The sequence below is a fragment of the Rhea pennata genome, chromosome 6, assembly GCF_028389875.1.
Source record: "Rhea pennata isolate bPtePen1 chromosome 6, bPtePen1.pri, whole genome shotgun sequence".
NCBI lineage: Eukaryota > Metazoa > Chordata > Aves > Rheiformes > Rheidae > Rhea > Rhea pennata.
The window spans coordinates 2,164,202-2,191,324 of record NC_084668.1 but is presented as its reverse complement, the minus strand read 5'-3'; the positions used below and the strand labels follow the sequence as shown (position 1 = coordinate 2,191,324).

Below are 27,123 nucleotides of genomic sequence, written 5' to 3'. Positions count from 1 at the left end.
AACACTTATGTTTATAAGCAAGTCTGATTTAAGACTATAAAATGTACAATTCAGTTTTTATATGCAGGTGTGCACAGAGCTCGTTTCTTAAAGATACTATCAGATAAAGTGAAAAAGTCTTTGCATTAATTACTTCTTCAAATATTTATACATTTTGCAATACATAGGTTAAACACCAATATCTATGTGCATGCACTATAAACATATGCATGTACACATTAAAATGTTTTAACAAGAAGAGCAGATTCCCTAACCAGTTAGCATAATAGATACCAAAAATGTATTAAAAGTTGAGTTCTTTACCTGCCTTTAATAAATACAGACTTTTGAAATTGTCTCCCCTTTTCCCCCTCCACAAATTCACAACATGATCCCCAGCAAAGCAGGCAAATGGGAAGGCAGGTGCATGGATTACACTACCACATAACCAAAGATCAGCTGTCTGTAAGCACATTAAAAAGTTCAAACTAAGCTTTTTCTTTAAAATGTCTTTTCCATCCTTACGAAATTCATGAGCTAAGAAAGGGAAGGACATTTTAAACAAAGTTTTATTTCATTTTACAATACTCCTCAAATACATCTCAAACATAAAAGCCTACAATTAAGGCTATGCACACTTCCACAATACTGGCAACATCGCAAACCATCCACCTTTCATCCTAGTGAAAAGCCTTTAAAATGATAGTTCTGAACAGCTTCTGTATGGCCATCTGTCCCATTAAATAATACAGTGAGAAAAGATAATCACATAGTGTTTTGACTTTTTTTTTTTTTTAATAACTCACCTGGGGATCACGCAAGGGAGTTATTTTCAAGAAGTACTGCCAGGACCTTCTGTGGAACCACAGCTTTCCAAGTAGTGTAATCTATCGTGCTCCCCTTCCCTCATCCCAGTTCAATCCACTGCACAGAGATATATATATACACACACACATTTTGGAGTATCAGAGACAAGCGTGCCTCTTCCTCTGAAAAACACTTAATGCAGAGTAAGACTAGTTTTGTAAGATTCCAATGGGACTTTTAAACATGCTTATGTCTCCTCTTTAGTTAAGGAAAAAAAAAAAAAGACATTTTGCCCTTTACGAAAGCTAAAGGTACTTCTATTGGGCTTCAATCATAAACGAACATATACTGTAAAAAAGAAAAAGTGGTAGCATAGGACAGGACAACACACACTTCTGGAAATCATCTAGTCCTATGAAAACTAAAATAAAATGTTTGTTTTGTTTTAAACTCTGGCAAATTTTCACTGTCTGCCAACGCTATAGTTCAAAATTTGATCTGTGTGTCCCAATCCTTTGTGGCATCTTCCCTAAAAAAAAAAAAAAAAAAAAAAAAAAAAAAAAAAAAAAAAAGGGAGAAACAAGCAATTGTCTTGAGAGTTTGCTTTATAAAGTTGTGGTGAGTCAGCTGTCTAATAGACATTACAACTTTACAGATAACAAAAGGGAAAAGTCGTGACGTTGGAAATGTCAAATATTAGTACTATTGTCAACATATTGATTCAGTTTTACACACTGGTTTGAACAGATTGCAATTAACCTAAAATTGAGGTATAAATATACACAAATATGTACAGTACACATACAGGAAAATATTTTTGCATTTGTAACATCAGTAACTTTAAAAATACTGGAAAGTTGATATCTATGTCATTGATTTGCTTGCTAATTTACTGGAATAATAAAGCCAACATCTTCAACTAGAGAGGACTACAATGGAATAATAAAACTCAAAAGCTCCTTCCTCTCCCTTCATCTTCACCATGCTCAGCATCAGACTGTTCTGAGTGGCTGTATGTTGAAAAGAAGGTTGATCACAGCTTTTATATGCATCCCCAGAGGAAAACAAACAGGAAACCAAACCATCAATTGCATCTTTCTTTTTGCTGAATGGTCTTAATTTATATATGTGTTTGTATCTACGTAGAAAATGAAGTTGAAATCAGTTCATTATAAATACATCTAACCCATTAATTCTGCCACTGTCAAGGTAATCATGGGTACAGCTTTTTTTTTTTTTTTTTTTAAGCAATGTCTGTGCAAATAGGTCATTAAAAATCATCTGATTTTAAGTCTTGACATCATCCATTCGAGTCCTTGGCACAGTCTGTCAAAAAAAAAGAAAAAAAAAAAGAGATAAGTATAATTACAAATTTTAAGGAATACATACACTCCTCAGGATAATTTTAAAGATAATTCTATGACATCAACTTATATGAACAACAATTAAAATTTTCCTAAGATCTCTAATTCTGACTGAAGGAATCATTTCCCAAACCAGTTAATTCCTAACACTCTAGATCTCATTACGTGATGTATGGTGAAAGCCTTCAGATGCCAGTACAATGTACACTGAAGTTACCTCCAATTCTGATCAGGTGATCTAACAGACCAGGAAATTTCCCCACTAATCCTCTTACCCCTGTTAGCGGTATAACTTAAAATATTTATTTGGGCCTGTGAGATCAGACTGTAGATTGAATGTGAAAGTTGGTCTTCAAACCACTGTGATCTCCACTTCAGCTTATTTCAGCAGTATCAGAAAAGAAACCAGAAATCCGAATTCCCTGCTCACTTGAGTAGCACATGCTTTCTATACCAAGAAATCTGGTTTTCATTGCAACTGCTGCAGCCACAGACATTATGAAGCAAGCGAGAGGGTACACTAAAGAGAGATTCTTAAAAGAAGTAACAACTGCATCCTAAAGTTCTTTTGGCACCTTTTAATTTTGTTGCTGAATCAAAGTTACATATGATCCTAAGTCAATACATTTTAAAAACAAAAATCTGAAGTGCTATATCATTAAAGAAAGGCTAGGCATGTGTGTTAAACCACAAATACCACAACAAAAATACCAACATTCAAGATTCCCCTCCTCCAGCAGGAATAATTCTTACCCCTCTCCAGTTAGAGCACAGCATGCCTGAATGTGCCACTGGTGATCTTTAATTGAAGTTAGTTTCAGGAACTGAGAGATTTCCGCTACTGTCATACACTCTTTAACATCTTGCTTGTTAGCAAAGATCAGCAAACCTGCTTTCTTCAAGTCCTGGTGAAAGAGGAGAAGGAAAAAAAAAGATGAAAATTCAAAAGAACAATTAATCATATTTTCTACTAGAAATGTAACTAGGCTAAAATCCTGACTTGGGAGTGTCTGTGAATACTGCAGTATCTGCTTAGACGTGCTATTAACTTTAATACCAAGTTCAAATTCTGTTTTGGGAATCTGGAAGCTTCAAGCCCCAAAGCTATTAATTTTCTGAATAAAACTGCTCACCTCCAACAGCATCTGCTCAACCTACTGCCTTGGACAGTTAATCTGGAATGTTTCCCACATGCAGCTGTGACTTCTTAAGAGATTTTAACAGATATTCTCAGTAGTTAATTAAATGACCTGTCTGGTGAGGAAGGACAAGAGAGCAACACTGAGCCCAGGTTAGCCCCTGTTACAGTAGTGAGGTAAATGAATCAAAGTGACAAGCAGGAGGGCTTATAGATACTAACTCACCGAAGAGACCACCATTTAGCTCCTAGAACTGGAGGAATCAGAAGCCATCCATCCAGTCCCAATGCAAGGTGACGGTCATGCAAAAGATTAATGGCTTGTATGCAGCAGCAGGAGCCAAGAAGCAGCTTCCCTAGCCCTGGCCAACCTATTCTCTCCAATCGAGTTTGCTGCCTTTTTCACACTTCAAAAGACAAGAGGTGCAGCACTGAACAAGGACTGCAGATAGTCCCAAGGACAAAGATCCATTGCAGCCAGATGGCTATGAATCAGCCCTCAGAGGCAAAGGATCTGAGAGCAAACTAGCAGATCTTGAACCCTAGCACAAAAAAGCAAAACAAAACAAAAAGAACAACCACCACCACTACCAACCCCACCATACACACAAACCCTGAACACACAGCCGGTAAGTGTTTAACCTCACAAAATCTTTTGATCCAGCAGACCAAAACATCCACTACCTACATTATGTTGTTACCTACACGATGAACAAAGGCACCCTATGATGAGCACAGTACCGCACAATTACACCAACTCCATACCTCTGTTTAACAGTCGAGGCCTTCCATTTAACACCCTCACCTGGCAGGTCGTTCCTGCCTTTGTATCCAAACCAAACAAACTATGGCGTTTTGCTATGTCTCACTTTCATGAACGATACCACGTTGCAAGACAAGATGCTTCTTCCGAAGACTGACTGTAGCACCAAAGTAGTTGACTGCTGGGGCAGTGGGGTTCATCCCCGCAGAACATTTTGAACATGGTAAAACCCTGCAAAGCCTTACTGCACTCGGTGCAGGCAGCATGCAGGCTAACATCAAGTCTGGCACCATGGCACACCAGAACCAGATGCATACTCAGCCTACGCAGCAGACTTCTGCAAGGGAGAGTCCCATCAGTTAAGAACCAGCAAGACTTGCACTGGCAGAGTGTAAAGTAAATCACAACAACATCTTATGTACAGGATGCACTGAATTTTTAGAAAATAATCACTTACAGTACTTTAGAATCAAAACGTGGGGGTCTCCACAAACAACCCCATTACAAATACCAAAGTGTCTCTTTAAGGAGAAATATCTCTTTAAGGACGATGAAATACTTGGAACATCAGTACTAACAGAATTTAGACAGCAGCAATTCTAGAAGCAATTTTAGTTTATCTCAAGCTGCTTTGAACCAAACTAGTACAGATGCATATTACTGAAAACCAGTCCCTCTTAAAGAAAAAGAAGTCTTCTCCTTCACTTAAATGCCTATAGAGGAGCACTAATTTTTAGGAACAGTAAAATTAATTCCCAAATGGTCCACTGGTGAGAAAATAGTTGGAACTGACCTGGGCAACTCAATTTGGCCTTAACAAAAATTTAATTCAACTGGTTAGCAGAAATAAAAGACTTCATGGAAAAGCTGTTCTAAATACATATTTGACTTTCACTTCATTTTGTATGTATTATAGTTCTTTTCAAATGTCATGGCATGTTAAGTTAGCAGAACATACTCAAAACATCCTGACTGAAGAGAATAGGCACATTTACTGTTAGATGGATGCTTTCTGAGCACAGAAATAATCTCCCAGCACAAAGCAAGGACAATTACACTGCCTGGAGTTCCAAACACCCCTCATTTCAAAGTGTGTTCATTAATACCATCTGCATTTTCATTTCTACATTATGAAAAAGAATATGCAAATTTTGTTTAACAATTTCAAAGACTAAGTAATACAGCTCAGGAATTTGAAGTATGACAGCAACAGACCCTAAGGTAACAGTCCCCTAGTGCCATGTTTAATACTCCATCACAACCAGAAAGCCAGACCTTACTGATCTAGGGCTTTTCCTCATCTACACTTTCATAACTGCATTTACACCAGCTCTGCTGCTCAGGTGGCTAAACAGTCAACCACACCAGTGGCTCAAGCACGGTCACATAGCAGTAGAACTAACACAAGGAAGGGCATTAAACAAAGAAAAACAAAAACAAGGCTATGCAGTAAGACCTTTTAGTAGCCCAGCTAACACAAGTCCATGCCAGTTAATCACAAAAATACACCACAAGTAAGACAGGCTTGCCTATCCCCCTTCTCTACTTTTCCAGCTTTCCGGAGAGCAGCTCATCTTAAACTGCGTTTACTTTATTGAAATTTATCCACTTACATGAGCACCACATGGAAACACAAAGCAAAAAGTTGCAGAATGCCAAATTACATCTAAGTTTTAATAAGAAGGTAAACATCAAAGAAAACAGATACACAGCTTTTGCCCTTCCCAAAGCCATCTACTGAAGAGTGGCTATAGTTTAAATATAGATGTAATATTTTGGGATATAACACCATTTATTTTATGCACACCTGTGTATTCTGACACTTCTAAGTTTGGAAGCTTAATGCCCTTGGTGTCATCTTGTAAAAATGGATCCAGTTTGCATTAAACTTGTTTGTCTTAAAAGTCCCAGCAGTAGAAAATCTTATACAACCACATCTCTTGTAAAAACCAAGGTTCTGGTCATGCTGCACTTCAAGAGCAGATTACTAACATCACAGCAAACTCCACTGAAACATTTTGTTTTTCCAATGTCATGCAATAGCTGTTCCTTAACTTACACACTGAAGAACTCTAGTGCAGTATTTATGAATCAGAAACATAGTTAGCTCAATTTTAGACCTGACACATGGCTCAAATTTAAAGAGAGTCGTACAAGTGTGTAGGTTATACTCTATTTTATAATTCCAAGTAGACTTAAGACTATTGCTACTCTAACTTTCTCATGTAGTTTTAAGAGTTTCTTTAATGCATTTTTCTTTTTGTCAATTATCCCATTTATTACTTGGCTATTCCTGCACAGGTTTCTTTAACTTTCCAGGAAAATCTGCTCAGTTTCACTCCTGCTGCTGCCAGTAAACAGCTATGCAAGCACAGAAAGAACAAAGGGGGTTTTTAAATATATTTGATGTTATCTTTTCAAAACCAGAATATCAACTGTTGCCAGTTGCTCTATGACTTCAGTAAAACAGGCCTTAGGTTGTTTAAACTCAGGAAAAAATCCAATCAGAAAACTTCACATTACTGTTTTCTAGCACACCTACTATACCCTCTGACACACTAAGCCCGCACTAGGGCTTGAACAATTCACTCATAGCATCAGAACCTTTGCTCTGTGAAACAGGACAACCTAAGCTTTCAGTCATATCGTCAAGAGCAAAGATGCGGCCCAGGAACCTGTCTTTAACAACAGGAGGGCTTCCTAAGAGCTTTGAGGTCAAGAAGAGAGGGAGTAAGCCTCTGCTGCACAATTTCCCACTGCATGCACATGGCTGAATCCCTTCAGTGCGCCTCTGCTCCCTTGTCCCAACGTATCACTGAGCAGCGTCCTCCAGTCCCTTGGATGCTTGCAGGGGAAGGTGCTACTTGCAGGGGAAGAGAAGGTGCTACTGGGATGCTCCCCTTCAGTATCCTACTTCTGTATTTTTGATCCTCATATCTCCAGTTGCCCTGCCCTATCTTACCCTTCCTCATTTTGTCTCCTCTCAGACTCATCTGGCTTTCCCAACGTCTCTATTCACTTTTTTCTCGCTCTTACTTAACCTATTCCTTAGGAAATTCACACTTGTTCCCTGACAGAGGGAAAAATATAGGTAAATCTATATTCATGGGACAAGCACACACTGATGCACACCCAAAACATTTTTCCCATTGCAAGAGCATTAACGTTCCAAATGTCAAAAAGGCCGCAGTTTATTTCCTGAGTTTTATAGCTGGTTGCTATAAGATACTTTTATAAGCTCATATCTGTTTCACTACAGAAAAGTTCAGCAACCATGAAGCTATCAAAAATGGTACTTAATTTTTTGAAGGAAAATAATGTTAAACGATCTCATTCAGGTTGTAACACGTACTTAAGGATCAAAGCCACAGAATTCATTTCTAGGTCCTAACTCCTACTTCTCTGAAGCACTCAGAAGGTGAAAAGTTACTTTTGTAGGAGCTCACTTCAGTAACTCCATATTAATTTACAACTTTATTGGGAGCTTTACAAAAGACAGAGCCACTAGCAGGAGCAGGATAGCTCTGATATTACCTGCAGCTGGGAATACAATCATTAACATTTGCCTTGGACTTCACTAGAGAGGCTTCCCTCCATTCTGTCTCTACCCCCAGCTGACAGGCTTAAGTCTGAACTTCTACAAATAATGTGTGAATCTGTTTCCCTTGGTACGTATTTACAACCAAATCTTATCCACAATATAAAAAAAAAGGAAAACACTGCATCTACTCACCTCATGTGCCAACATTTTATACAGTTCTTCTTTAGTTACAGAAATTCTCTCTCTGTCTGTGCTGTCCACAACAACTATCACAAACTTTAAAAAGTTAGAAGTTATTAGTCAGCATTTCAGAGAACTACATATTTCTGATCACACACCCTTACATAAAACAAAACATTATCCCCATGAGAATATCCAGATAGTCAATGGCATTATCAGGTATCAGTTTATTCCAGGCAAGACTCCCAGCCACAGACTGGGACTGTGGCTCAGCACTGGTGTGGTTTAAAACTTACATTGTTGTTTGTATACAAGTATTTCTGACATATCACCTTTTCTGAATTTCTATTTTCCATTTTCAATTGCAAAACCTATACTGAAGGAAAATATTCTTATGCTATCCTAGATACGGTTTTGCTCTTTGCTTACTATAGTTGAGATAACACACAGATCCCTCAATTTGTTGCATCCTTAGAAAGGCATATAGAAAGTATATCAGCTTTCTCCCTTCACTTCAAATACTAAACACATATATAAGCTCTCACAATGGAGTTAAAAAACATAAGCTCCATACTTCAAGTGCATACACACAAGAATAATCATAGCATCTCATAGTGAAGCACAAGAAAACAAGGTTTATAATAAAAATTATTTAAAAAAAAAGACACAGTTGATATAAACGAAGAAGTTTTGACTTATTATTATTTTAACCAAGTTCTCTATTTGTGCTACACTTTCCTTGCTAACAACATTTCTCAAAACTCTTGGCAGTGCTTACATAAATTAATCATGGAATCTTGCAAAGCAGAACTCTCAGAATTTTGAATAAGAATTTCTGAGGCTTTTAGTCTGTCCTGTGATGGGTTACATAGGTTTTCAGAGCATTTGCTACACAGATACAGCACTCACTTTCCACAACGGGGAACCTGTAAACATGGCGACCTGCAGCACCAAGACAGACTGAGCAACTGCCCTAAGGCAGCAGATCCCGCAACACAGAATCCATAAAAACAAGGTGTTTTTAACTGCAATCCCTATTATGCACCTCACATAAGAAATACACAATCATGTTGCATGACATCCAGGAAGGAGACTTGGAAATCAAAAGACAAGTATCCTGAATATGAGAGGAAGTTACAGTAACATTTATAGTTAACAATTTTCTGGAAGTGTGTCTGCCACAAATTTCAGATAGGTTATACTTCCTTCATCAGCAAAAATTAAAATAAATCTTACAAGAAGGAATTCATTCTTACCTCAGTGTTTGTATAGTAGGTGTTCCACGAAGATCGAAGAGACTCCTGCCCTCCAATATCCCACATTAGAAAACGTGTGTTATTAACCACTATCTCTTCTACATTACTCCCTATTGTAGGTGACGTATGTACCACTTCATTCATAGAACTGCAAAAACAAGACATCAGCTCAATGAGAAACTGCAAATTATCTGCATTATCAATTATGTTAGAACTCAGAATTAACCCTTTTCTCTAAAAACTCAGGTTGACATCTATTCTGAGGTAGAAAGCTCATCTGGAGAATTCTAGCAAACTCACCTTAAGCAGCAAATAGAGACAAGTTGTGTGTGTGTGGAGGGGAGAAAACAATAAGAAAGGACTCAGCAAACAAAACTATATTTTAAATAATTATAAACATGGGTGTTTGTTTACAAAACTATATTATAATTAAATTATAAAGCTGAGAGAGTATGTACTTGAGAAGCTATTTAAGCTATTACTTTTCTTTTTCCAAGCTGATTTTTGACAGTATGGGAGAACGTAGTTATCTTTCTTCCAGAATACAGTTAAGCCACAGGATTTCCAGCATTGCAGAAAAACAACTCATCATCTAATTCCTCCAAACATACTACATACTTCTGTATTAGCATATTTTCTTCACAACTCAGAAACACTTCAGTTGCATTATTTCCAATCTTTCTTCTCTCTTTCCTTCTATACAGTCCAACTACTCTGCTTTTCAGAGATAAATGCAGACAATACACTGTTTTAGAGATGCTTGGCTCAACTTTGCCATCAAGACAACCAGTTTCACATCAACAGTAACAACCAAGTGTGCGTTCTGGATACTCCTGAAGTTAAAGTTACTCAAACTCTACTCTATTGGTCATAGAAGAAAAATAAACATAGCTTCAGGAAAAAAGTCAATCATTTAAAAATTTTTGATTACTTTTTCTTTCAACAATCTTGATACAGTCATCATTTTACATGAAAAGTTTCTGAAGTTTTAACTGAGCATTTGGTTACAGTGACAGCAATTTGAGACTTGAAATAGTGCCAGAAAATTACTTCAGGATACAAAGAACAGAAGACATGAAGAGCTACAAGGACAGTCTAGTACTCTGAAAAGCAATCCTAGTTACCCAGTGTCTTAACAGCATATACAAGCTATCGTCTCACCACATGCATTTTAAGGAAGCAAAGATAAGGAAAAGAAGGATTAGAAAGAGAAAGAACCAAAAACGGAATTGAGAATAACAGTGATATAGCAAGATGCCCTTGGCTGATTTTAGATTTTAAAAAATCAGTTTCCAGTAGAGTTCTTTTAAGTTTAGAAAAGGCAAACCACAAATTCCCTTTCCTTGGCTGAACTCGCAGTCTTTCACAGTCAAACTGTTGGCATCTCTCAGCTTGCAATATGATAGGGCTTTTTTCCTCTCCACTGAAACAAGATAAACATGAAGTGTAATGGCATTTCTAGTCATCAGAGAGCAAAACTGTAGGGCTACCAGGGAGGGATGCGATCTAAATATGAGAACTGGAGGAAATGAAGCATCTGTGGAGCTGCCAATATCTGTTAGAAGAATCACCACTCCAGTGTCTGCTGTGACTGTCTACATCATGAAAGTAATGGTCAGGACACCAACCAACGTATTCCTACTAGTAATCTCTGCCCATCTCATATAGAAACAGTTAAACATATTCATGCTCAGAGCATATATCTTCCATGAAGAAACAGTAGAAAAGAAGAAAAAAATGGGATATACAAGATCAGGGTAGGGTTTAAGGAAGAGCCTACAGGAAGCACTGAGGAATAGTACTGGTGCAGAGCACTTTCAAAGGAGCAAACAGAGCTGGGGAAGGAGAATACAGGAAAATGTAATGGAGAAGTCCTGTAGGGGCTAAAAAGCGTACAAGGAAAAGGCAACATACAGAGATGAGCTGTACAAAAGCAAAAAGAAAACACTGAGATTGCAAAATTTGAAGAGGGTAAGAAGAAGGATCCTGAGACTTTTGTAGAGGAAGCGGAAAGACAAAGGCAGCATTAAAATACACTGAGGACAGCCCTCAGCAGCAATACTTAATAGTTTTAAAATATGTACATTTTTCTATTTATGTTTTTTTAAAATCTCTTCCACCCAATCTGAATAATGACAGCCACCTTCACTTCTTCCACTTTCTTTGTACAGTGTACTAGAACATAAGTGGCTGGAAAATACTGCATGAATTTCACATTTCAGAAAGGCAAAAGCAGATCATAATTTGACTAAAAGAATCTATAATTTAACTTTGGGATTGGACAAGAATGGCCATATCACTTAACATGAATTATTTCTGATATTGAATCAGAAATACTTTATAATAACAGACTACGTAATGTGAGAAAATGCAAACCTGTTTCTTATTTAAACAGACCTTGAGCTGCCTTTCCCAACTAGAAGTTTCTGACTCTGTAGAAAAATTTCTGCTGCTTTATCAAAACTTAGTTGAGGACTCAGAGATATGAAGTTCATACAAGTTTCACATAAATGAGTGGCAAGGTCCACATATGATAAAATATGAGTCGATACCACTATTAAAGCCAGAAGCCACCCAAGAAGGGTGAGAGCTACCAATGATTTGGAGTCCGTTCCCTTGGCAGTGGAATATACAGTCCTAACCAGGCAGCACAGGCTGTTCAGGACCATCCTGTGCTCAGCTGATGCTTAAGTCTCCCTCCTTCATCCTGTATCACTAATGATATCAAGTAGGTCTTGTACATAGGACACAAATCATGGGTAGGGGGAAGTCAGGCTTCACTGGTTTTCCTCCTGGAACAATTTGTTAATATTTACATATTATGGCATGGATCAGTTTAACATCATTGACCTGTGGCTAATCCTAAACACAATCATATATTATACAGCTGGCAAACAACCTACATTGTGACAACTGTGATTGCTACTACTGCCTAAGTGCAATGTAATTTGATAAATAAATACTCTCAACAAAATCTTATTCATATATCAGGCAAAATACCACCTTTCCAAACTCTGCACACACATACACAGTGATTCATAAGCACCTATACTGTTCAGTCAACTTCAGCATAATGTTCTCGAAGTAAAAAGAAGCAGCTAAAACAAGTCAGATGAATATGTACAAAATACACCTTGAAATACATTAAACATCATCTTCAGTTTATACTTACAATTGATAAAGAATGGTTGTTTTTCCTGCATTATCCAGGCCAACAATGATTACTTTGTGCTCTGAAATAAAAATATTACCAGTAAGCCACCTAGTAACACTAGTCACCCCTAGTTAACTTTGCTATGAAAATAACAGAGGTGTTACGAAACAAGGTTAACGTTACCTTTTTAGACTGATTTCCTAAGCAAACATTTGTCATATTTCAGGTGTCATATTCCATGGGCCATACCTAAAAGTGAGCTTGTACACAAAGGTGTACAAACCTGAGTAGATAAATAATTGTCATCATCCCTGTCTGCACATCTACATGAATAATTTCTAACAGATTAAGTTTAGTTTTTTTCCTTCTCTAAATTGCTAGAGCAATCTCATAATGGAATCATTTCTGGAACTTGTGAACATTTTTGAAATACAACTAAAAATGTAATACATTTCATTCCCTATTTCTCCCTATAGTAAAGATATTCTTTAAAACACATGTTCTTACATATGTTAAATGTCCATTTCCAAGATCATATTTCTATTATGGCCAGCAACATCTTAATCTCCTTCCCAGTAGTTTTAAAAAAAAGAGAAAAAGAAAAGAAAGAATTAAAAAAGCAGCTGATTTGCGCTGTCATTAGGGTGATCCACCTGTCTCCCACAGTATCCCCTTTTCCTTTCATGAGGTTTGGAACCAGAGAATGCATTTGCCGACGAACATCTTACAGTACTCTTTCAACTAATTTAGTTTTATATAAACCAACAAGTACCATACAAAACTACCCTGACACATATGAGAACGCATTCTGGAGCTCAATGCCAAGAATCAATTATTGTTTCTATTTAACACCTTTCCTATACATCACAAAATTGAAACTGAATCCTACAGCTGGTGTTGTCAGGCACATTCTAATTTACGGTTTCCAGGACAAGCAAGTGCTGCCTGCTCTAGGCTACATTACACAACTTTTGCTTGCACAAAGAGCACTGACTTCAATAGAGCTATTCATGCAAGCAAATGCTGCGTGAGAAGGGGTTTTCTCCCCCCCCCCCAAGTAGCCCACAAGGGCAACAAAAAGCCATTATACATCTGCCCGAGCTGCAGACCACCAGAGATCAACTCCTGCGTTCACAAAGTATACTTGCATCAATTTATTACAGAGGAAAGAGAGAGGGGGACAGGGGTCAGGCAAGCGGGGTTTCTTCACCTAGATTTTAACAATATTGTGTGGTTTTGCAGAGTTGTCTGATATACCGTCAGATATTAAACCCAAGTTTTCAATAACTTTGCATAACTGCACAATATTGTAAAAATATCTGCTTACCTGACCCCACATAACTAGGCAGCTTTGTTTCAGGTGTGGCGCTGCCAGCCCAGCAGACGCTAGGAAATCAGTTGGAACAGGAAGCCTGAGGTGGGGCCAGACGCTACAAGACAAAATATATTTTGGTTGCGTTCGCGCTAAGCATCAGCGGCCACTTGTAGGCGGGGGGGGGGGGGGAAGCCGGGCACGCAGCGCGCCTCAGCTCGCGCGGCAGCTGCCCAGCTCTGACAGGACGGAAGGCGCCGCGGAGAGCCCAGGCGGAGCCTCGAGGGCTACTAACATCGCCGCCGAGTTGGAATTCCCGCTTCCCCCCCTCAGCGAGCGGCGGCCGCGCGCCCGCAGCCGTTGAGGGAGGGCGCGAGGCGGCCGCGCGCCCGCAGCCGTTGAGGGAGGGGGAGGCGCGCGGCGGGCGGGCGGGCGGGCGCGCGCCCTCGCCACAGCGGCGGCCGTCACGGGGAGGCGCGCGGCGGGCGGGCGCGCGCCCTCACCACAGCGGCGGCCGTCACGGGGAGGCGCGCGGCGGGCGGGCGGGCGCGCGCCCTCACCACAGCGGCGGCCCCGCGCCGCCTCCGCGCGCCCCGACACGTCCGCGGCCGCCCCGGCGCCCTCACCCTGGTGGTTGAACAGCCTCCAGATCCTGGTGAAGAGGATCCCCATCCTCGGCCGCCGCCGCCGCCCCCTTTCCCCCGCGGCGGCTCCGGGGCTCCGCGGGCTCCTCGGCACCTGTTCCGGGGCTGTTCGCCGCGCCCGGACGGGCGGCTCAGGGCCCGGCCCGGCGCCCGGCCTGCCGGCGCAGAGGCGGGCTGGAGCCGCGCCGGGCCTGCTCGCGCTGCGCACTGCGGGCCGTGCGCCCCCCACGCACGGACATCGCCGCTCGCCCCGCTCCGCTGCTCCGCCCGCGCCCACCGGCCTCGCTTCGCCCCGCCGGGCCCAGCCGCGGAGCGAGTGGGGGAACCAACGCGCGCCGCCGTACCGACCCCGCCGGCCACCGTACAGCCCGGGAGGAGGCGGGGGAGGGAACGGGCGCGCACTGGCCCCGCCCCGCCGCTGACGTGTCCCCGTGACGCGGGGCGGGGCCCCCGGGGCGGCCGTTAGCGGCGGCCCCGCCCCGCCCCGCGCCCTGAGGGGAGCTCGGCTGCGGCGGCGGCAGCAGCAGCAGGAGCTGGTGGGCTGGGCCCAGGCAAGCGCGCAGCTCCTCGCCTGGCCCCGCCGCAGCCGGAGCCGGTGTCTCGCCGGGCTCCCGGCCGTAGCCTAAGCGGAGCGCTGCCCAGGCGGGGCTACGGTGTGAGGCGGCGCCGCGGTGCGGCGGCATAGGCGGTGTCACAGCGAGCGGAGCGTGAGCGAAGCGCGCCAGGAAAACACCGGTTATTTGCAGTATGGAGCAGGCTCTGGTGCTAGCCTCCTTCCCGGGGCTCTGCCCGAAGGACTACGCGGTGTTACTCTGTGAGCCCCGCCTTCCGGAACCAAGAGATTACGGGGGAATCTCAGTTTTGAGTAAACACATTCTGTAATTACTACAGCGGGGAAAGCTTTCACTCATAAATGTTGAAAGGATCAACATGAGGAGGCAAAAAGTTCCAACGTACTGTTTTAAAATACCATTGTTTTAAACAGTTGGTGATTTCTAGGGCTCCAGCTGACAATTCTACTTGATCTCTCAAGAGTATTTTTCTTGCTCTAAAGAACAGGGATCAGCTGAAGCTTAATGCTCAAAAAGGCAAGTTTTGTTACTGGCAGAAAGAGAGTACTCCCACATGATTGCTTCTCACACCACCACTAGCAAAGCTCGCTGTGGCTGTTGGTACGCGCCATGGCAAGGAGGAACATGAGTGTGCGAGCAAACCGCGTGGTCCCAAGCTGTGCCTTGCGCTGCATTTCCACGGGTCCTGCTGCAGAAGGCAGATGGCACTTGGCTGAGACCCTCAAAACAGACTTCAGCAACTTAACTAAAACTGAGCTGGAATTTAGGTCCTTACATCCAAGATCCCATTTCAGAAAGTCACTGCTGAGCTGTTGCCTGGTGGTATAAGGTCTATAGCCTCATTTTCTTTTGAAGTACCCAGATTGTCTAAAGATGAATCACACTGTTTGTACATACCCTACACTGTCTCAGGTGAACTAAGCAACTCAGTGTTGCCAGAGGTAGGATTCACAAACTATGAACTCTTCTGCCTGTCCCTTCAGAGAAATTCAAGCCAGAAGCATTTTCAGAGAACATCTATGAGCTTGGGGTCCATGCAACGCACAGCAGGAGCACAAGCTACTTTATTTGAAAGAACAGTCAATAAATAGGCTATCTGCATGTTTGTATAGCAGGCTAGTGACAAGACGAGCAGGATTTACACCCTCATCTCTCTTGTCCACGTCCAAGAAGTTGCTCATTTTAAAAAGCACAAACAGATGAATTTATTTTCCTTTTGTCATCTCTGAATTGCGAGTACCTCTAATGCCTGGCACCTTCAGGTTTTAGCCTCAATGCCCTTGCACTGGTAAGCTGTTGTGCAAGTCCTTCATTTTACACAGGTCAGTCATGTATTTCCTTTCAGATAGACTAATGGCAGATGTAAATTTGAGCACATGGGCATCTTCAGCTTTAGAATTCATGCTTCTTAAAATATTTTTACTGAGCTGCAAATAGATTGCACAGCTTTTAGATGCAAGCATCTTTGTTTAAACAGTGCTAGTAAGCATGGTGAAGAAAGAACACATCTGCAGTTCTGTGAAAGAGTAAGCTAAACTCGCTGGCTTCCTGGCAGAAATGACTTAGATTGTGTGAAGAAGTGAAACTGGTGGAAAGTCTGTTTTTTAAGTTACATACACATCTTCTCAGTCTTTCTCTGAACTTCAAAATGTTAAGGCTTTATTTATCGTCATGGTATTCAGATTGTGTTCCTTTAATTTTGAAGTTTTGGTCAGATGCCAGTTCGGCCAGCCATGGAGATGTACTTTATCCCTGTTTATTTGGGACAGAATACTCTGGATATGCTTCTTTTCCTAATTTACAGTGTTATGCAGTGTGTGTATATATATATATATATATATACACACACATACATAATGTATAAAAATATTTTTGTCACTTAAAATACATGCTGTTGGCCTTCATGCCTCATTCCATATTGTCCTCTCACCTACATTGTGGGCTCTCTTTTTCCTCTATACATATATGCTTACCTCTTGCTCTGTTTTTCACCTATCCCTTTGTGGCCTGGTACACCTTCCTGCTGAATTCTAGCTTGTTTGCTTGCTGCCTGGAATTCCTTCATCTTTCCACATGGTGTCTACTCGCCTTCCCATACAATACACTCCTTTCTCATTTTGGATCAAAGACAATTTTTTTGCTTCTAGACCCTTTTGTTCTACACGCTTTTATTCCGACTGTGGCTTCTTGCTTCTTAGGTTACACTTTTTCCTTGTGCAATACAGGCCCATAGTTGAAGCAGCAAGGCCAGCAGTAATCTCTGAATTCCTGTCTGCACAAAGTTTCCATGCTCTTTGTTGCAGTGAAGGGGAATGTATGGTTTTTAATAGTTGAAGAAATTAAACTGGCATGTTACAAATATACTCTGATAGGATAAAAATAAATCATGCACTGTGCTAGTAACATTTTTAGTCATTCAGGCCATAAACAGAGGGTTTTTTTTTTTTTGTCAATTTTTATCCCTGAATATGAAAAACAGCATGTCCTTGGAAAAATAGAAATGCTTTTACATGTGTAAATGCAGTACACAAATGTACTTTCATGGTTTCCTGTTGCTTATATTACCAAAATTCATTTGTCCTCTTATGACCAGCAAGGAAGTCTAATAGCGGAGTGCAGTGGCTTCATAGGAGGCCATCAGGTAATGCAAAAGGGCAATTGAGGTATTCAGCAAGAACATCACTACCCATGTTAGAGCTCCACTCGGATGGGATGTGCAATGGGCAGGCAAATGAAATAAATCCTCCAGTAAGATACACTTTCCACAAGCTCAGCATTCAGCTTGAAACAGAATCACTCATTGGCCTACAATTATCTCTCTTTCTGCTGTACTTCCACTGAAAATTTCAGATGCTTATGATAAATTTCTGTTCCCCATGCCCTTAGTGTAAACACAGAGTAATTTCACTGAAATCTGTGGGCTCATTTCAGATTTACGTAGGTGTGACAGAACTTGCCCACCTAAGGAGAGGGTAGCAAAATTCAGTTGAACTATTTATTTCAAATCTTTAAATAGAAGAGCATTGATTTATTTTGCCACGTACTTTTCCTCTTAGACTTGTGACTTACTGAAGCAATTGAAAAAGCTGCAGCCAGCACTTGTTGGAGCCAAATCAGACTGCGCAAGACTGTGTATTCACTGCTGCCAATGCTCCTCTCTTCTGCTGTATACTATCAAAGGCTTAATAATGCCTTTGCAGCTCAGTAAAAATATTTTAAGAAGCATGAATTCTAAAGCTGAAGATGCCCATGTGCTCAAATTTACATCTGCCATTAGTCTATCTGAAAGGAAATACATGACTGACCTGTGTAAAATGAAGGACTTGCACAACAGCTTACCAGTGCAAGGGCATTGAGGCTAAAACCTGAAGGTGCCAGGCATTAGAGGTACTCACAATTCAGAGATGACAAAAGGAAAATACACCATAAATATATGGTGTATTTTAGGACTAGGAGGTTAAGTTTTCATCTATGGCTTCCTCCTGGTAGTTAAACCATAGTTTGAAGGCATTTGTACTTCAGCCTGATTTAACATTTACTGGGCTTTTTTTACATGGTAACATTAATGTCAGATTGCCATTCGTGGTGAATGCTAAGAAAATAAATCAGTGCAGTTTATAGCAAACACAATGACCCATTTCCTCCTGGAGTCCAGAAAGCCTTGTTTCAAGTGACCATGGAGCACACTGGGTCATTTTAGGTATTCATCTGCAGCAGCACTGCGGGGTCTCCCTGTGGTGTGATTTCACCAATGGAAGGGAAAATAACTCTATATAGAAGAAACTCAAACATGTAGAGAAGATGGACAAGATAGGTGGCTTAGTTAACTTTTAACTTCTAGGAACATATGAAAACACACAAAAGAATATATATATTTTCTCTGGAAGATGTTAAGAACTTTATTAATAGCTTAATCAAAACTCACAAGCTTTATATTTCATTTTGAACACTTAGTCAAGCTGATCCAATTAAATTAATTTAAAAAAGCAGCATGTGTCCTTTAGAAACGTGGCAAACATTAATCTGTAGTCCGATGCAGCTTACCTGGTGATGCCTCCTGCTGTCTCTGGTGAAGCAGACCGTGGAAGCGGTTATCCCGGCCTGGGCTCACGACGCGAGGGGACCGCCAGCGGCGTGACCGGGCTCACCGGCTGACGGGAGACCACATGGCCAAACTTCTGTGCCTGCCTGGTGGTGCCCATGAGAAACCTGTGCTTCCACCGAGCCGGTTTGGTCCCCGGCTGCTGCACCCAGTGTGAACGCACCGTGTTTCCACATTTTTTAGATGATCGCAGCCTTTTTGTTAGGCCATGGGTTCCCTTTGAGGAAAAAAGACTCTTTGCATCACTGCGGAGCAAACTCCATATGGGAACTCACCCCATAATTTCACTTCTAGGATTGCTCTCCAGGCTTAGCTCAAGGCTGTACCTTTCAGCCCTTTCTTGCTTTCAGTGTATTATAAAAAGTGTTTGCTTTAACTATTCCCTCATCCTTAATACCTCACATTATTTTGATGCTTGTTTCTGTCTAGGTTTTAAATTAAAGACAGATCCAAAAGCCATTAACATTCATGAGAATCCATTGATTTCAGTTGGCTGAAAGTATCTTACTTATTGATGGAATAGTGAATTATAATACGTATTTCTGTACTTATGATCTGCAATAATTTAGAGCAGATCACTCTAAAAATAAATGTCATTCATTCCACAGACCAGATGCATCCCTTTCTTCACAATCTCATTAATTTTTACTAAAAAATGTTAACACATTAAGCTGCTGCCAAAAGCTGTCTCCAAACAATAACACTGCAACATTTTGTTCTTAATTGACTCTTCTGAGCATTTTTCCAATCTTTTGAGGGCAGAATACAAAAGGAGACTTAAAAAAGACTTTTAAACAGTTTGTCTAGTTTTTGATTTATTGTAGAAAAGTTATTGTAATGCAGTTCATTTTTGTACATCTAAATTCCATAAAACAAATCCATAGAAATGAGGCTACTACAAGCATGCAGTCTGCATTTTCTTTTTTAAATGATTCTGTTCACAAAAATAACAACACTTTTTTTTTCTTTGAAAGCCACTAAAGCAGAGGGAGAGCAAATCATGCAACATTGTACACATTTGCATAGTATAGTTTACCCAGCATGCCTTGTAGAATGCTACACGTACAGTATCTATAGAAGAAAGAACAGAAGGGGGCAAGAAAACATACATTCTTCTTTTTCTTTAGTAAAGGCAATAATGTCTTTACCATAGTGAGTCTGAACTAGTGATGGGACAGTCAGGCTATCACTGGGAACTAGTTTGGCTGAGGAGCAGATTTTCTGGGAACTGAAAAGCCCAAGGTCCATGGTTCAGTTTGAATGACTGCTTTCAGCTTATTATTCTACCATTTTATATCTTGTGCATACATAAAATTGTATTTCGCTTGATTCTCTTCCTTTGCTCTGCTTGTACAATTTCACTGACTTTTATCTTGTATGTATTAAAGGAGAATCAGGCCCGTTTCAAATGTAAACACATTTTGGGTCTGAGCATGCATTCCGTAAGCTTACTTTCCTTCCTGTCTTAAGTTTTCAGCAATGTCCTTGCAAGTTCTGGGTAGACTCTCACAGTGCTTATAATGCAATGTCTTCCCTTCCCCCCCTTTTCCCTGATGCACAAAAGCAAGTAGCATTACAGCCCCAAGAACCTATTTATTGGGAGTATTTCATTCCAGACCTTGGGCCATAAACATTACTGGTATAGTCATCAGTCATATGCCAAAATCTGTACATTGGCTGTAATTAGAAATTTGTTTGTATTCACGTAATTTCAGTTTTGAGGAGGAAACTACAACAAATGAATTCAGGGACTTTCTAATTAAAAAAAATACTTTTCATTAATTAACATGGAAGGAATGCAAGTTATTGAAAAATCACATATGCAAAATGCAAGGCTTAGAAATAAACTGTTAGAAGTACCAGGCAGCAATTTAAACTGATGAAAAATGCAATAAATTCATTGACACTGCATCAAAAAATTACCTATTTTTTCAAAAATACAATGCCAAGTGTAATCGTGGAATTCTTGTAAATTTGTGCTATTATAAATGTGCTTTTTTCCTTGCTTTGTTTTTATGTCATTGGCAAATATATATCATTTTGTACTGTACAATATATTTTCTTACTATACTGATTTTCTACTGCTTATACAGAGTATCAAAGGGGACGGTGGCAATCATTTTTAATTTTTCAGGAAATATTTGTAAGGCATATGATAAGTGGCACGTGACATTTATGGTCAGACCTGGCAGCTCCTGGCTTCCAGACAAGACAGTAATAAACTCTGTGCCCAGCAGAAGTTGCCTGTAGGACCGAGCGCTAGGGAGACTCCGGGCGGCAGCTCACCCCCACCAAACGCGAAGGGAAAAGGCAAGTCTGCTGCACTGCACTAGGACCAAGCCGCCGTTACTTCCAGCTGCACCACTTTCAAAGGAGGTAACCAAGAGTCACCTCACAGAGAGAGAGAAACTCTGCAGAGGGCTGATATGGTCTTATTAGCGTTCTGGAAGTGTTTCTCCCTTTCCCCAAACATTCAAATGGATTTGAGTAGAGTATTTCTCTTGACCTGCTAAGTGGATTCCGCAACTCAGGAAGAAGATTTTTTTCTCCAAACTAGCAAAAACTTTGACACTGAATAGCATTTGCAGCTCTTCATCCAAGTCAATGCCTTACACATGAATTTTCTACATTATTAAAATGTACCTTTATTTTCAAAGACATACCTTTATTTTCCTGTATAAAATGAATTGGACTTGAATAGCAATATACTAAAGGTTATTCAAATGACTGTTCTTAAAATAATATACTCTCTTTTGCTATTGTTTTAAAGACAATAGGAATTTAATTTCCCCAATTTTGAGTTGGCTACGTTACATTATCATACAGTCCAGACACACTTAGTTGAACTATTTGAAGCAATAAGAGGTAGCTGCAACAAAATACATTATAGCAGAACCCCATGTATCCAAACTTACATTAATACCCATTGAGGCAACATAACCTAATTTTAAAATAAAGATTTTTAGGAGAGAAGACAGATTTGTGTAAGTGGTATTTTACACAGTATGCATCTGATTGTTTCATTGGTGGTCACTAATTATTTTTGCTTTAAAAAATTGAGGACTATGGAATCAAGGACAGGTTTCATAAACACTGAATTCAGAAAACAAAATATAGTAGAGAACGTGTTTAATGTATTCTTAAAGAAAGTAATGGACTGATGAAAGCCCTAATTTACTCAGACCAGTACACTACAAAATAACAGTATTAGCAATATTATTTTGAGAATGCTAATGTCTGTAAAGATGTGAGATTCTGGGAAGTTCAGAGGAATCAACGGAATGGAGACCACAACGAACTCAGAAGACGGGGAGTCGGGCTGACCCCAAAGCGACAGGCTTGGGCACATCTCCAGTAGCTCCCACCACCTGGCACTTGGAGCACCGCAGCTCGCTGGTGGCACAGCAGACACCTGCCAAAAGCATGCTCGCACCAGGAGCTTGCAACTCCCTTTCCTCCTCCTGGTAATCTACTCTAGTAAGTACTCATCAAACGTTATTTTAAAAGCAAGGAGCATATAAAGACATCATCCCAGATGTCATCTGCAGAAGGCGCTCTCAAATCTGAGGAAGAAAACCCTAAAATATTTCTCTATGTGCTGCAAAACCAAAACTAGCGTTCCGAGTACCATCCCTGGAGAGGTGTCTGCTGAAGGCACAGAGCCACCCCCAGTCCCGAGAACACACCAAGTATCTGGTGCCATCAGAAACTACTTTTGCTCATGGAGCACAAAATCTGGGGCATCACTTGATTTCCCTGCTGAGGTAATTTTTCAGGAGAAAGTCTAGGTGTAGGGCTATACTATACTATGAATTCTCAAGCAGAGGAATTGATTTTTTTAAATCAGTCAAACCTGCTTAAAAATGAATATATAATTTGTCCCATTGTTTTTAAACTAAAATTTAATATAAAACAATTTTAGTTATGTTCCTTTAAGCAATAACTTCTTAATATACTCAGGCAGAAAACATAATCACTTTCAAGAGGCATGTCCCATGGGATATATGTTTATCTATGTAATTATTAAAAGAACCTGTATATTTGTCAAATACAACTTGCCAAAAAGAAAATATTTTAAATTGAAAGATTAACAATGAATTGTCTTTAAAGCAGCTTCCAAGATTTTTAAAATACTTTGCTAATTCATTTATAAACATATGGATGCATGGAAGTATATTGTCCTTGGATATTAAGATTGTCATGTCACCTTTATTGACTAAATTAGCATTAATCCCAAAGTGTCCTAATGAAAAACTCAGAAAACAAAAACTCACCAACATTTTATAAACCTTTCTAAAATTCTCCTTATAAGCCAGAGTTTAGGACAGAACTCTGATCTTTGCTGCAATAATATTATAACAACAAGAAGAAATGGCATAAGGAATAGAAAATTGGTCTTATTCGTATTCATTCCGGAATACATGAACTTCACATTTTTATATAGCGCCATCGCATAATAAATCACAATACAGCTGGCTAGCACTGCTGAAGTTCTAATGCAAATACTATGAGTTTACACGTCTTGATCAACATTGCAACTTTTATTGATTACTGTTTCCTAAAAAATAATTTATGTTTAAAATGAAAGAGTTCCAACAGCTTTTATCTAGAATAAATAAATAATCTATTAGCACGTTTGGTATATTTGTACTTAAAGATATAACTATCTTCAAAGAATAAAAAACCACCAAGCAAGGAGTTCTGCTGGATCTTTTGTAACTGATTGCTTATATTCAAATGGAATGGGTGTGGGGGAGAAGAGGGTAAACTAAATACATACAATACTAAAGTGAACTTAAACCCACACAATAAAGGAACCCAACATGTTCTTTCAAGACAATACATGACTTCCCTCAAAAGCTTGTTTTTATTAGAACAAAGTAGTTTTGGCACTTCAGATGCTGCTGTTGATGGAATTTGTGCATATGTATTGTGTAGATCTTTCCCTTAACTAGCATGACATGGAAGACTTCAAAACAAGGCTCCAAAAGGCTCTAGGAATAAATGACATTTTCTGTCGAGGAAATGATAAAGCAGTAATCTTGTTTTCTAGAAAATATATGTAGGTGCTTTGCAGCTACCTGCCATTAAAATGCAAATATCTTCAAGCAGTTAATGATCTGATCCCTAATGCTACTACAGAATAAACAGGTGTCTAATCTAGGTTTATACATCTCAGTGCATTCTTTGCAATTAATACTTTAATGCACACAAACAAGAAACTTATTAAAGCTTACAGAAAAAATGTTTTGCCTAATGCCTTCCTTCTCATGCAGGTATGTGTGCTGTACATGTAACAAATATTTGTAAAAATTACTGGAGAATGCTCCACTGTGCTATAGCAGAAAATATTAGAGAAGACAGCTTAAGCTACCATTCCCAGACCAGATCTTGCAGTGCTTTCTCAAACTAAATGCTCTTTGGAATCAGCAAGGATTCAGCCTGAGAGAAATCAAACAGGATCAGGTCTTTCGCATCCATTCTTAACTCTATTACTGCAATGGATGCAGATATGTTACATTTTTGTTCCTGGTAACTGGCTCATTTGACTCATCTAGTGATGTTTAAGGCCTTCTTTTAGGCGGTAAAGTTGTTCAAAAAAATAATCATGCATCCGCTATCTTCTAATGCTGCTAGAGATGTACATTATTTTTGGTTGTTCCAAATATGAGATGAATTACTTTTCCAGTTGTTAACATCAAGAAGATAACCAGGCTCAGTAGTGGTGGAAAGTATCAGTGATCTTTGCAAATTGGTCCAGAAAGTAGAAGACCTCATAATACTCAGGAAATGTATTTACTGCTACATGCTTCTAGAGCCTACTTTAGCAGGCTTTGGGAAGAAAACAAGCAAGTATAAAAATTAACAATACTCATTTCCAAAAAAATACTTTTGACATGAACCTGCATAAAAAATGCATGTTCAGCATATATTCGGTCAATTTTAGAAAATGCATGCAGTGCGGAATTTCAGGAGTCTCTGCTTAAATACATCAGTGGGTTGTATAAAATGGTCAATTATAGTAATTATTTCAATCATATTGGATCTAAGGCTTCACTGATAATGTAAGATATAAGGTCTAATTACATAAATTTATCTATTTTAAAAAAATTGAAGACTCAGTAGGTGAGAAGAAGTGTTTGTTAGGAAGTAAGGCAGCAATATCTCCAAAGAGTTATCATAGTTCTTAGAATTAAAAATGTCAGCTCTACAATGTTACTGTGAGCAGGGTTATTTTTTGATATTCTTATTTTTATTGCAGGCTAATTGTGACCAACATGTTATTCTGAATTTTCATCATTTACGAATGCTCAACCCCCCCACCCCCCAGCATATATTTCATCAGTAAAATTTATGCTGATGTTCTTCTGGAGGATTCTTGTGCGATGCTGGAATTTGCAGACATTCAAAGATGGATTTTGAAAGATGTAACATATAGGTACTCAGATGTACTGGAATGTAGGTACTCTATACACTAGATAAGGAGAGTGTATTGTTTTCCGTTTAAAAAGGCAGAATATTAAAAATGGGAGAAAAAATATTACATTATCTATACACTGATGTTCTATTTTGGGACTACTAGCTGTATTCTGGTAAACAAGAGAAAGAAATGACTTTTCCCCAACTTTAACCATACAACCTACTCTTGAGTTTGTTCTTTTTCCTGTTTCTACTTCCCCTTATCCTGTCACAGTTCATCACAGCTGACCACAACAAAAATGTCCGTACTGGCTGAACAAAACAACAACAAAAAAATCATTCTGCTGCAACACTCATGCCAGATTTAAAAATAATTTCAAACTGGAAAGTATTTTGTAACTGCTGCATTAATTTGTGATATTTGGCACTACAGACAGTTTATATTTGGTTTGTCTGAAAAAGCCATTCTGGAAATACGTGGTTAGAAAAAAATACTTGTATTCTAACTTTATAAATTTAGCTTCCAGCAAACAAATACTGTAGCTGATTTTTTGGCTTCTAGTGTCTGTAATTTTCAGATTTTTCATTTGTATTTTTTTCAATTGATTGCAACATGCTCAAGTCGACTTTCCAGTCAATTCACCCAAATTCCAACAGGAATTGGTTTATAAATTGGTTCCAACTGGAACTGGTCATTTGGAATTTCCAGCACAGGAAATTATTTTATAAGTGCCTTGATAAGTACCCTAAATTACAAACTGATGAGTCTAATAGCTAATGATGAGTAAAAGGTATGGCTATAAATGTGAATGTTGTACTGAAAAAAAAACCCAAACCAACAAAAACAACCTATATGGTTGGGCATAAACATAAGGGCATGGTAAATTTTTTTTGCCCCCTACTTAACATCAAGTGACAGCAGAGTGTAACTTCAGTATAACCATGTTACAGCTGCCAAATTAAGATGATTTATTTTTTCCTAGCTACGTTATGGCAAGTTATTAACTGATGAATACTATTTTTCCCCAGGTTCTTAAACTCATAGCCTATGTCGTGAATCATGGCTATATCCTCCAGGGGATCCTCGGGTCCTATGGGGTTTGTAAGTGTCCTGGTATGAGTCAGAGTATTCTTCTTCCACTAGAGGATAGTGATCTCGGCTGTGTTGGGAACTGGAAGACAAGCGGTTTCTGCTCTTCCGAGCCCTTTCATTGTGATAATTTTCATCTGAGGTCATTAGACTTCGTCGTTCAATTGGAGAGTTCTCTGTAGAATGGTTGCTATGTCTCATACGCTGGCTCTACGAGTGTTAAAGAATCCAAGGATTAATACAGAAAAAAAGTATTCTGTTTATCTTAAGCTAGCTTTGAGGCTTATTCTGGTCTTTCAGAAGCCATCCACTTTTGTGTAATTCACTTTATATTAAAATTTGTTTGCTATGGGAATGGGTTACAAGAATGGTCTGGTTCCTAGAGCTGAAAGGAGACCAAACACAGTATTATAATGCATATCTTAGGCATTTGCCATGTTAAATATTATAGGTCATTCTATGTGAAAAGTGAGCTGATATATTCAGCATTTATCACTTTTCTCTGATCACGAACGTAACATTCATGTTTCTGTTCTGCTTAGAAAATTTTCATCATTGACTTATGCGGGTTTAGAAAACATCTGAAGAGTTTGATTTTGGTTTTTTGGTTTTTTTAAGGTACAGCTCTCTAAGCCCATTTAAAAACTTTTATATGACCAGGAGATTATGAACAGCTAACCGTGCAACTGAGGGATGGTTAAAATTATTATATATTAATAAAGTCCTGTAATTAAAACACAATATTTCAAATACGTTAATCTTTAGTTTTTCAAATAAGTTAATCTTTAGTAAGCTTGTTTA

The 27,123-nt window shown here is 39.5% G+C and overlaps 2 protein-coding genes across 6 annotated transcripts in view; both read right to left on the bottom strand.

Annotated features, from left to right (window-relative positions):
• Positions 1 to 1,373: 1,373 nt before the first annotated feature.
• On the bottom strand, positions 1,374 to 14,306 carry ARL5A (ADP ribosylation factor like GTPase 5A). Of its 3 annotated transcripts, none has more exons than XM_062578577.1 (7): positions 14,121 to 14,306; positions 13,510 to 13,612; positions 12,201 to 12,261; positions 9,029 to 9,176; positions 7,785 to 7,868; positions 2,904 to 3,055; positions 1,374 to 2,112 (listed from the first exon to the last, which is right to left on the bottom strand). In XM_062578577.1, exons 4-7 carry the CDS (start codon positions 9,170 to 9,172, stop codon positions 2,064 to 2,066), a joined length of 429 nt encoding a protein of 142 aa, XP_062434561.1. In that variant the 5' UTR covers positions 9,173 to 9,176; positions 12,201 to 12,261; positions 13,510 to 13,612; positions 14,121 to 14,306; the 3' UTR covers positions 1,374 to 2,063. The 3 variants fall into 3 exon arrangements, with proteins under 3 accessions (XP_062434561.1, XP_062434562.1, XP_062434560.1); XM_062578578.1 differs by lacking the exon at positions 13,510 to 13,612 and adding an exon at positions 12,366 to 12,465; XM_062578576.1 differs by lacking the exon at positions 13,510 to 13,612.
• Positions 14,307 to 18,590: 4,284 nt separating this feature from the next.
• Positions 18,591 to 27,123, bottom strand: part of CACNB4 (calcium voltage-gated channel auxiliary subunit beta 4) — an 85,321-nt gene continuing 76,788 nt past the window's right edge. For 2 of the 3 annotated variants that reach the window (XM_062579394.1, XM_062579395.1), the window contains one exon: positions 18,591 to 26,532. In XM_062579394.1, the coding sequence (XP_062435378.1) occupies positions 26,272 to 26,532 (261 nt within the window). In that variant the 3' untranslated portion in view covers positions 18,591 to 26,271. The remainder of the gene's footprint in view (positions 26,533 to 27,123) is intronic. The other variant, XR_009958857.1, reaches the window with a different exon arrangement.

Coding starts and splice junctions, on each gene's coding strand:
- ARL5A (XM_062578576.1), bottom strand. CDS start 14,166: ATGGGGATCCTCTTCACCAGGATCTGGAGGCTGTTCAACCACCAGG. Junction 12,262..14,120: donor GAGGCTGTTCAACCACCAGG/GTGAGGGCGCCG, acceptor TTTTTATTTCAG/AGCACAAAGTAATCATTGTT. Junction 7,869..9,028: donor CCTACTATACAAACACTGAG/GTAAGAATGAAT, acceptor AACTTTTTAAAG/TTTGTGATAGTTGTTGTGGA.